The 12,059-nt window shown below is 37.7% G+C and overlaps 1 protein-coding gene across 2 annotated transcripts in view; it reads left to right on the forward strand.

Annotated features, from left to right (window-relative positions):
- hcn2b (hyperpolarization activated cyclic nucleotide-gated potassium channel 2b) overlaps nt 1–12,059 on the forward strand; it is a 33,998-nt gene that overhangs the window by 19,658 nt on the left and 2,281 nt on the right. For both annotated transcript variants that reach the window (XM_048165554.1, XM_048165563.1), the window contains 3 exons: nt 3,594–3,740; nt 3,821–4,061; nt 9,578–9,742. In XM_048165554.1, coding sequence (XP_048021511.1) covers nt 3,594–3,740; nt 3,821–4,061; nt 9,578–9,742 — 553 coding nt within the window. The remainder of the gene's footprint in view (nt 1–3,593; nt 3,741–3,820; nt 4,062–9,577; nt 9,743–12,059) is intronic.

Genomic DNA, 12,059 nt, shown 5'->3' on the forward strand with positions numbered 1-12,059 from the left:
AACATTGCATCAACTCTATGATGACTTCTGCTAGGAAGCTTACACAGGTTAATCTGATCATCTACCTGTAGGTCACCAGATCTTACTGGTGCTAAGCTAGCTAATGCTAGCTGTGTCCTGTGAAAGCCACATAGTTTTCTTTCTTTCTTTCTTTCTTTCTTTCTTTCTTTCTTTCTTTCTTTCTTTCTTTCTTTCTTTCTTTCTTTCTTTCTTTCTTTCTTTCTTTCTTTTTATCTATCTATCTTGAATGTATGAATGAATGAAATTAAATATATATAAAATAATAGAAGAAAGAAGCTCCATCTGAGAGCTTCAGAGAACAGTTTCCTGAGCTATGAACCAGCCTGAGACCAGGTGCAATTGATTTTCCTGAAGTGTTTTCAGTACTAATACACATACCTTGGCTCTACATAATAGGAGACTCAAACAGTGATTGCAACAAGGTTCAAGTAATTGTCTTCACATTTCAGCTTAACACCTTGTCTGATTGAATGAACCAAAGAGAACAGACTTCCTTGATCGAAAGGGACAAAGCGTAAATTACAGAGTTTGTCGAGCTTGACAAGTCGTGTGGGCACTGTTATTTTGAGGTGGCTAAATGTTGATGTGCAAGTAAACACGTTTGTGGTACTTGTGGTCATGATATTGAGTGTTTAATCATGGTTTTGTCAGTGTTAAACAGACAGTCCCCGATTAAATTCTCTTAAATTAATTAATTTTAATTCTTTTCATGTGCTACATGCCTCCTATATATGTAAATAATGCTCATTAAAGATGTCTTATTCACAAAACTCAGCGTTATTTGCCTGTTGCAGTTAGCATTGTGCTATGTATTACCTCACACAGCAAGAAATGCAAAAAGTGAAAAGGGAAAATGGCATGCTGGGACCACCTGGTTGTTTCTTTCGGTTATGTGCGATTGTATAAATCCCTTATCCAATTGTAATTAATTAAGATTGAATTAGATTAGGATTTGGGCCGGATTACTGAAACAAAAGGTTTTCATGAAATGGGTTTATGATAGGGATTTCCACTCTGAGCTAATAAAAGTCAGTCACTGCACTTCTCGTGATTTCCCTCCCACTGCCAAAGGGATGATGAGTAATAGTGTGCATGCTAACACGCACATGCCATGCTTGTTGTATATAGTGTATATCTGCTTCTGACAGGAAGTATAATCTTGAAAATGTACGATCTACATATTGATAGTCTTTTTTACATATCATTAATAAAATATGTGACATGCTAACATTTGCAAAAATTGCTGCCATAAGCCTAAATGTTTGCTAGGGCATTGCTACAGTATTTAGCATGCACGGTGCAGGACCTATAATGCACTTCAGTTTAAAATTTAAAGGGATTTAAGTGTATATTCTAATCATTTACTCACCCTAATGTTGTTCCAAATCTGTTTGACTTTCTTTTTTCTGTGGAACACACACACACAAAATATTATGAAGAACTATTTTTGTCCATACAGTGAAAATCAATGTCCAAAAAACATTTTAAAAAATCCCTAGCTGTAAATACTTCCTTTAGCAAACACCAGTAATAAACAAAACTCATAGCATAATGGCTTGTACAATAGACAGCACCTGTCACTAACAAGTGCAACAGACTGCACCCTTGTTAGTAGCTCAAAGATCGACCCAGCATATGTCACGGCGCACATACCGACAGTCATTATCCACATGCCTTTTCCGACCAACACCATCCATCCAGCTGGGAGGTCACTAAGGAGCATCACCCTTCCCCCATGTCATTATCCTGGTGTGCACATGACCCAATATAGTTGAGTTATGTTGGAATATGAGGTCTGAAAGGCCACAGAAGACTGTCTCACTTTTAACACTGCTTCAGAAATATTGTGACACAAGGTTCAAATTTAGCACACCCCTATACTGTAAATAGCATCCCTCCTTGGCAATAAGTGTTTGATGGAATATGAGATCTTGACTGCTTCAGTGACGTGACATCAAAATAACCTTAAACTAAGCTTCACCTCACAATGCTTAAAGAACAACGCTCTGTCTGTCTATCTGTCTGTCTATGATACTTTTGCAAAATATACTTTTAAATCAAAGAAAAATGCAGTGGATTATTTAATGGAGACAGGAAATCAGGCTTGTCATTGATAGGAATTGACATCATGTGTGAGTGTGTGAAATGCTGAAGTGATATCATGAGCTGGTGTTAACACACTCTCTAACCTCTGCACTTTGCCATTCAATGTAGAAACTGTTAATATGACCCCCTGCTTCATAAAGGCACAAGGTGGGATTTGCAAAATCAAACATTTCTTTAATTTTGTTAACCTGTGAAATATAGCCACCATTCTATATCACTGATCAGTGAGTGCAAATCAGACTATATAATATAGAAACATTTTTTTAGAATTTAATTGGAATTTAGAATTTAATTTTTGCAACACATTGTTCTGATACAGAAAATACAATAAATATAGATCTTTGGTGAGTAGAGTTGTCAAAAGAAACTGACTTTGGTACCTGAAAATGTAAAAATGTGATGCTTTGAGCACTGTTGAGCGGATTCGTAAATACGTCTGATTGGCTATTGTGTTGACGCGCTCATCGAATATATCTGTGATTGGCTACAATGATCATTTTATTATTTTGAGTGAGAAAATATATATTTTTTCCAGCCTCTGAGACCTTGTTGAACTTGTAGTAGGTAAAATATGGGAAAAGGACCTTCAAAATAAAGACGGACTTTGTGCCTGGATTTTAAAAGATTTCATAAATCACTGATGATGCTGACAAAAAATAGGCACACAGCTATGAGACCTTACAGAATATGCACATATTAAAGACGAACCTCTTCCTTTTGGCAAGGCATAATAGTAATGTTTCTTTAAAAATATTTTCTTAAGTTTAAGATATATTTTAATCTATGTTAAATAGGCCTACTAATATTAAATCTTTAAAAAAATATAGCAATAAAATGATCATATATAATATATAATATATCAAATGATATGGAAAATGTGTTAAAACATTCTAGCGATCATCTCACATTATTTTCAAAGTAAAAATGTAGTTATTTAAAAACTAACAGGTTATAAGAATCAGTGATATGCTATAAACATCCATAAATGTATAATTTGTTGTTCTATATAATCCAGTTTCTACACAAGATACACAGCCGAAACCATTTAAATGTACTGCGTATTCCTGTAACATAAACCAGAAAACATGACAGCACAGATGATGCTGCAGAGAGATGGTTAACTACATATGCTGTGCTATGAATAGAACTTATCATCCGTTTCATCATACTCTTCCTGCTTTGAGAACATCATATTATCATATGCTCTTTAGTCTATCACATCCACCATAAATAACTTCCATTGATGCTTCCTAAAATAGCAGAAAAGCCCATAAAGTAAAGCAAGCCTGGATGTTTACTTATTTACTTTTATCTGTATATAATGCTCCTTGTCAGCATTTCTCCATAAAAGAGGCCATGTGGGATAAAGATGGGCAACCCAAATGTTGTTGGTTGAAAATTTTGGGTCAAGTGTGTCCTGAGATGTCAGCTAACACCCTGACCCTGTGTCCATTTTCTCTTCTCAGTACAAGCAAGTTGAGCAGTACATGTCTTTCCACAAACTTCCGGCCGACTTCCGGCAGAAGATCCACGACTACTATGAGCACAGATACCAGGGCAAGATGTTCGATGAGGAAAGCATCTTGGAAGAACTGAACGAGCCATTACGAGAGGTACCAGTTACCAACAGAAAATGGTACACTATTGATAACTTGTCTTCAAACTCACAGTAAACTAAATTCCACACCTCCAGGAAATAGTCAACTTCAACTGCCGGAAGCTGGTGGCGTCCATGCCGCTCTTCGCCAACGCAGATCCCAACTTTGTGACAGCAATGTTAACCAAGCTCCGCTTCGAGGTCTTCCAACCAGGAGATTACATCATTCGAGAGGGAACTATCGGCAAGAAGATGTACTTCATTCAGCATGGCGTAGTCAGCGTCCTGACCAAAGGGAATATCGGCATGAAGCTCTCTGATGGCTCCTACTTTGGGGGTAAGGACACAGAAAGAGCATCTTATTAATTCGGAATTAATATAATATTAATATATTTATAATATAATACTTACAGACAAATGCTTTTTTCAAAGGATAAACTGTTGTAAGGTTACATTTCTAACTTGTCCTGTTGGAAATTCTATTGACAACTTGACATCCTGTTTTGTGCATATTAAAATATTACAATTTCAAAATAATAGTCAATGTATGAACTTAAAAAAAGACAACTTAAAACTACAATTTTAATTTTCAAAGGCAGTATAACTTAAGTTATCAAAGAATAAAAAATTAACTAACATGAACTAACAGCGAGAAATACATTTGGTACAGTATTTATTAATCTTTACTAATGTTATAGTTTAAAAAAAAGTACTGTCGTTCATTGTTTGTTCATGTTAGTTCACCGTGCATTAACTAAAGCTAACAACTTTTGATTTTAACAATCTATTAGTAAATGTTGAAATTAACATAAATGCTGTAATAGTATTGTTCATTCTTAATTCATGCTAACTAAAGTAGTTAACTAATATTAACTAATGAACCTTATTGTAAAGTGTTACCAAATAATCATATCAAACTCAAATCATATTGCATTAAATTGTAAATTTCTTATGGCCAAATGTTTTTCCAAGGCTAAATTGTTGTTAGCTTTTAAAATGAAATTTCAAAATAAAAGTCCAGAGAGGAAATTATGCCAAAAAAATTGAAAACAAAATACTAAAAAATACAAACATTTTAAGGCATTGTTTTAATAGTCAAAGAAATAAAAAAAATAAAAAAAGGAATCCTCCTGTTCACATTCCACATCCCACATTATTGCACCTTATCACTGCTCCATCTGAAGCCCTAACAGCTCACTTGCACTACGAATGCAGTGATAAATACCACTGACATTTGAACATGACTCCTTAGTTTCTCCCTCCAGCGAGCTTTGTCCCATTTAAGATGCTGCCTTCTTCGAGGGGCTTGTGTTGGTGATCCAGAAAAAAAGCAGTGCTTTTTCCAGAGTCTTTAGGGCAAGGTCTGGGAGGGGCTAGAAGCAGAGTTCACTGAGGCTGCGAATATACCAGGAGCCAGGGGCGCTGAAGAAGGGCTTCAGATAAAGAACAAATGTGGCCAATTAATAACACCTAATTAGTGGAGCAGAACAGCATTGGCAAAGCAATTTGTAATGTCAACTTCAGAGATTCCCTGGCCAAAAACAATTACACCGTACCTTTTACAATGCATGAATGAGAGGGGTTTATTCATGATGACAGACTGATTTGTCATGGTACTTTATACTGATACTCACATAATAAAAAGCCTGCTTTGTAAAAAAAAAAAAAAAGAGAGAGAGAAAGAGATTTTTCTTATTTTTATTTTTTTTATTTTTATAAAACAAAGATGATTGAAGTAAATTTTAAAAGAAAATACTATTTAAAGGTGCTAAAGAGGATGTTTTGTTTTAGACATTTTTGTAATATTACTTGAAACTGTCTTTACTAACTGCAAAAAGACTATTTATTAGGTACACTGAAAGGAATGATATTAATATACATCATCTGTGCACGAGGTAGGGCCTTAAAAACATCAGCCAATCGTTTACGCGATCATCGCGTAAACGATTGGCCCTCTGGCTTGTCAATCACTGCCATGACGTTCCTTGTGAGAGATGAGCGCGGCTGCGCGCTCCAGTAACTTTCCACACTCCACAGGCGCTGCATGCAATGTTTTTGTCAGGAGACAGGAGTAACAACTGCAGATTATGAGTTATCTGCGGTGAGTCCGACATAATAATCCACTAACACGACACAGCGAATGCTGGTGGTAAACAAACACTCGTGTTTGAGTTTTGGGAGGCGTTCCCTTGAAATGAGCTGTGAAGGAGGAGGGTTGTTCTTAGGCATGCGCTCATTTCAAAAACTCACTAACAGTCTTTGGTTTCTCAGTCGACGAAAAGATCCTCTTTAGCACCTTTAAGTTTTTCTAGTTCAGAATTTCACATTTAATTCAATGTGTTATTTGCGGTTTCTTTATAATTGTGAAATTTCTAAACCATTTTTTTTCAGTACACATTCTTTTCATAGAATTTAAATGCATTTTCTAACATGTTAAGATCTTAAAGGGATAGTTCAAAAATAAACGATAAAATAAGGATATTTTGAATAATGTGTTTGAAAGAACTGTTTTTGGTCAGCACAAGACTTCATTGCACAGAGACAATCAATCAATCAATCAATCAATCAATAAATGATAAACATTGATGATGCAAATGATACACTGAATCGTTTGAAAACAGTTCAGTTTTGCATAATGGGATATGTCAACTCAAACTGGGCATGTTGTGAAAAATTTGTTTTTTTGACAGACTGCTATTTTGTAGGGTTATTATTAGAGGTACAAAGCATAAGTTCTGGTTCAGTAGTATTGTTCAGTCCATCATTCTCAGCTTTTATACCAGTGTCCTTGTTAGTAGGAAAATTAGATGTGTTAATCATCAAAGACATTGAATCATCAAATACGGCTGTAAAAGAAGTACAGTTATTGGCCAATCAGTGCACAGTTCTTGAGCCCTAGAATATGAAAGAATATCACTGCAGTAGTTAATAAGAGGCTGTACGTGCCAACTTTACAAAGGCTTGTCAATAAGAGACATGGCCAAAAAACTTCAAAGACCAAATGAACTGCACTAGAAACAGCCAAAGCACTAGGGGAAAACGCAAAGTCCACAAAACCATTTATATTATACACATTTTAATGAAATACAGTAATCAGTAAAAAAAAAAAAAAAAAAAAAAACTCACTTTCTTAATCAGTATTTTTCTTTTTTTTTCCCAGTAAAAATATCTAAACATCTTTAAAAATATTAATTTAATGAGAGACATAAACAAATATTTTTTTTTTAGATTACTAAACCAATGATACTTAAATACAATTGCAAATATGCCTCCCCAGACCATCACTGACCCATCACCAAACCGGTCATGCTGAACGATGTTACAGGCAGCATAACGTTTTCTACGGCATCTCCAGACCCTTTCACGTCTGTCACGTGCTCAGTGTGAACCTGCTCTCATCTTTGAAAAGCACAGGGTGCCAGTGGTGGACCTTCCAATTCTGGTGTTCAATGGCAAATGCCAATCGAGCTCAATAGTGCCAGGCAGTGAGCACAGGGCCCACTAGAGCAGTGTTTCCCAACCCTGTTCCTGGAGGCACACCAACACTGCACATGTCTCCTCAATTAAACACACCTGATTAGGGTTATCAGCTCATTAGTAGTGACTCAAAGATCTAAAATGGGTGTGTCAAACAAAGGAGACATGCAAAATGTGCAGTGTTGGTGTGCCTCCAGGAACAGGGTTGGGAAACACTGCACTAGAGGACATTGGGCCCTCAGTCCACCCTAATGAAGTCTGTTTCTGATTGTTTGGTCAGAGACATTCACACTAGTGGCCTGCTGGAGATCATTTTGTAGGGCTCTGGCAGTGCTCATCCTGTTCCTCCTTGCACAAAGGTGCAGATACCGGTCCTGCTGATGGGTTAAGGACCTTCTACAGCCCTGTCCAGCTCTCTAGAGTAACTGCCTGTCTCCTGGAATCTCCTCCATGCTCTTGAGACTGTGCTGGGAGACACAGCAAACCTTCTGGCAATGGCACGTACTGATGTGCCATCCTGGAGAAGTTGGACTGCCTGTGCAACCTCTGTAGGGTCCAGGTATCGCCTCATGCTACCAGTAGTGACACTGATCTTAGCCAAATGCAAAACTAGTGAAAAACAGTCAGAAAAGATGACTAGGGAAACAAATGTCAGTGGCCTCCACCTGTAAAACCATTCCTGTTTTGGGAGTCGTTTCATTGTTGCCCATCTAGTGCACCTGTTGTTAATTTCATTAATACCAAAGCAGCTGAAACTGATTAACAACCCCCTCTGATACTTAACTTGAGCAGTGTATATTCTCAAAAAACCCATTATTTTATGCAATTTAGCTTCATGTAAATGTATTTGATTGTTTTTACTGGAAAAAGAATACTGACTGGGAAGGAGATTTTTGCAGTCATTTGTCTGTATATTTAAAAGTTAACCTAATAAATAAATAAGTAAAAAAATACTCATAAAAGCAACACAAAACATACCTTTGCCTAAAAGTTGGGGTGCTATAAAAGCCCCATTTGTTTTGCCCAGTCTGTTAATATTAATGGCCATCCAACACAGTGTTTGCATAGCCCAACTATCACAACATCGTCCTGTTAGCCATTCCCCCATTCAGTGCCGCTGTTCTACACTGTAGTGAAGAGTCTTGTAATGGAGTAATGCTGACCCGAATCACAGAAGAATCAAATGCTTTTCAAACACTGCAGCCATGCAACTCTTGTTGGAACTAAAATTAGATTCATAGTTCTGAAATACAATCAAATTATCTAAATATTCAATATTATCTATTAAACAAATGTTTTTTTAGGAACAGAAGGTTAAGTCTTTATTTCAAAGGCCCTTATTAAGATGCAGATGTTACCCTGAATTAAAGCTTTATTGATTTTTAATAACAGGCAACTTCCACTTGAATCCCTCACTGGAGTTTTATCCACTCTACAGGGATGAGGGGCACAGCAACTTCAATTAGAGTGAGCTGTGCCAACATTCACTTTGAAGTGTAGCCACATTTTCAACTGGGTAGATTCCAAATGCTGAGCATCCTTTTGAATGTGTGTGTGTGTGTGTCTGTGTAGATAGAGCCCCTTCAGTCAGTGACAGGATCTTACCTCTCTATAATGCTGAGTTTGACCTTCCTCTCAGAGTGAAGAGGTGTAGTTAGGAGACGAAGCCAACTGACAGGTCCTCTACAGTTACCTTTTCAGGTTTCAACTCCTGTTGTGGTGAAATCTCAATGTGTTCTTTCAAGAATAAAGAGAAAAAAGATTGAAAAACTTAATGACTTTTATGTTGAAGTTTATGTTCCAATGATGTTTAGATAACCTGTTTCGAACACTGCTGAAAAACAAAGCCTACATAAACCAGCCTAAAAGGTCCCTCCGGGAGGAGTACTGTCCACTAGTCAGACTAAGAGAGCAGCTGATCGACCAGCTAAGACCTTGCAAAAAAAGCTGTTTAAACCAGACTTATCTGATTGAACTTGGTCCACTGGCATGGTCAAGTTGGTGTTCAGCTGGTCACCCAGCTGACCAGTGACAGAAACCACTTCATAGCCAGCGATCCGGACCAGCCTGACATGGCTGGGTAACCAGCTAAAGTGAGCAAACCATCTTAGGCTGTTTTTTGTTCCTATTAGGCACAGCCAGCTTTTGGTGGTTCCTCTGGTCTTAGTTAGTCTGCCAGCTGGACAAGTACTAAAAAACTAATCTAAAACCAACTCAAACCAGCAAACCATCTTAGGCTGGTTTGAGCTTGTTTTTACATCAGGTACAGCCAGCTAGTCTTAACTGGTCTCCCAGCTTGACAAGTACTAAAGACTAATCTAAAACCATACAGAAGATTCTGGAACCATAACCATGATATGTCCTGTTCATTCTCAGAGATCTGCCTGTTGACCCGTGGAAGACGAACCGCAAGTGTGCGGGCGGACACCTACTGCCGACTGTACTCACTCTCCGTAGACAACTTTAATGAAGTACTGGAGGAGTACCCCATGATGAGGAGAGCGTTTGAGACCGTAGCCATCGACCGCCTTGATCGAATAGGTAAGTTGCCTGGAAAGTAAAATTGGTTGCATAAATACATAGCATTGTACTTTTAAACTGTTAGTTCACCCAAAAATGAAAATAATGTCATTTATTACCCTCATGTCGTTCCACACCTGTAAGATCTTAGTTAATCTTTGGAACGCAAATTAAGATATTTTTGTTGAAATCCGATTACATTATTTTCATTTTTGGGTGAACTAACCCTTTGGCACTAAAAACATGGCAATACTATAGTACATACCCAGCGCATTTTGTGAAGGTGTGTTTACCTGTGTTAGAGGCGTTACTGGTACATAGCCCAGAATTCCATTTGTTTGGACATCCATTGGTCACATCTGTGGGCAAATTTTAGGCAGCTCCAAAATTTGTTTGTCTTCAACACGATTGTTTTGCCATTCTTGGCTTTGTGTCCTCGGCACATAAACACGTAATTTGCCAAGAGAGGCAGGCCACCTGCCCTCCTCACCCCTCTCAGCATCCTCTTTCCTTATCTCCCAAGGTCAGTGTGCTGCTGATGTCACTCCCTCTCACATGACCACCTCAGTTGTTTACACATGGGCCATGCAACCACCCCACTTGCTGCTGTTGCCATGGCAGCCAGATTCCATAAATGATCAGTTCAGCTCACGCGGAGGAGTTTAGACCACAGACATTTTGCAGAAGAACATCCGCTACCACAATTTCACAATAATGATTTACTGCAGTCACTTCCTGTCAATGTTGGCTGTTAAATTTACGAATGTCAAAAATGACTCAGTTGTTTATTTACTATGGGAAAAGAGAGATTCAGTCAGGACGTCAATTTGTGGGGCTAACCGGAAGGCTAATTCATTCAATGGGCTCTGCTAAGGGTTTTTAAATGGCGGTTTTTGATTTATGAGTGAAATAAGGTTTGGAGTATTGGAGTATTTTCACTTTTTTTTCATTAATGCATAATATACCTCAAATGTACTTTAAAACCATTGTGTGCTTTAAAAATAAAAGTTGCTACAATAACAATAAATCTTGATAACAACATAGCATTTTTAAAGCACACAAAAGTTTCAAATTTCATGTTTGAGGATTGGTTTTATGTACTTTGAAAATAAAAGCCTCTTCAAACAATGTTAACCATTTTTTTTTTACTTTTAAATCGAATTCTACAAATTACCCACAACATGAAAATGCTAAGAATGCTAAAGATAATAATTCTCCTTTGAGTTTTAGACCAAAAACTGAACAGCTCTATTCAAAGAGACATCTAAAACAAGGTGAACATGATTAATGCCGTAAATCTGTGCTGATATCAACCATGTAGTTGTGGATGTGGAAGACAGCTTGGTGAAACTGCTTGCTCAAACCACGAGTGATAAAGTGTTATTTGTATGTGCTACTGGAGATGGAGGTGAGAGAAATTGAAGGCGATGTTGGGGTACTGCCAGCAGGAGCTGTGCGAAGGATGTCATTTTAGCTGCAAATTGTCTTGCTAGCAGCAGGGTGCAGGTGATAGGCACGCGCCATGTCGCAAGTTAGTGTTTGCGGTGCCGTGACTCAGCACAACGACACTAGTGCCAGACATTATAGCTTCCCTCTCACTGGAAATCTCAGCATGGCTCTGGGGCTTGCTGTTGACTGAGAACTGGATGACCCATCAGTCTGAAAAAGCAGTTATCAGAAAAAAACATAAGGAATCCACTGAGTAAAGTGCAAACATCCATCTAAAAAAAGTTGTCAACACAGTCAAACCAAAAGGCTATACTAGAGTTGTGCAAAACTGCATGTTTTCAAAATAAACTATAATAATTAGGCTAGTTTGGATTTCAATTCACTCCGAAGGGACACGTTTCTTAAAGGCCGTGTACATAAGATATGCTCTTGCGTTCAGCTAGATGGAGTGCAGTGGGTTGGAACAGAATATAATGATCTTGAGACATGTTCTTAAACTTAGACTTATCCTGCAAGTCAGCAATCAACTAGTTCGGGGTGTCCAGTACTCCTCCTGGAGGGCCCTTCTCCACATTGTGGAGAAGTCTACCAAATGTGTGTAATTACTCTTCAGCACCATTTAATCACTACATCTGGGAAATGAGACGAATATTAAGTGTAGTATGTCTGACAGTTACTAAAGGCACAGAGTTTAATAGAGTACAGTGTAATGGGTTTACTGTAATATGCATGAAACGTTTAGGTAGTTGGTACTATCATTAGACATCCTTAAAGGGTTTGTTCAACCAAAAATGAAATTTCTGTCATTAATTACTCACCCTCATGTTGCCTTTGTTCATCTTCGGAACACAAATTAAAATATTTTGGATGAAATCCGTTAGCTATCTGG

The sequence above is a fragment of the Megalobrama amblycephala genome, linkage group LG2, assembly GCF_018812025.1.
Source record: "Megalobrama amblycephala isolate DHTTF-2021 linkage group LG2, ASM1881202v1, whole genome shotgun sequence".
Taxonomy (NCBI): domain Eukaryota; kingdom Metazoa; phylum Chordata; class Actinopteri; order Cypriniformes; family Xenocyprididae; genus Megalobrama; species Megalobrama amblycephala.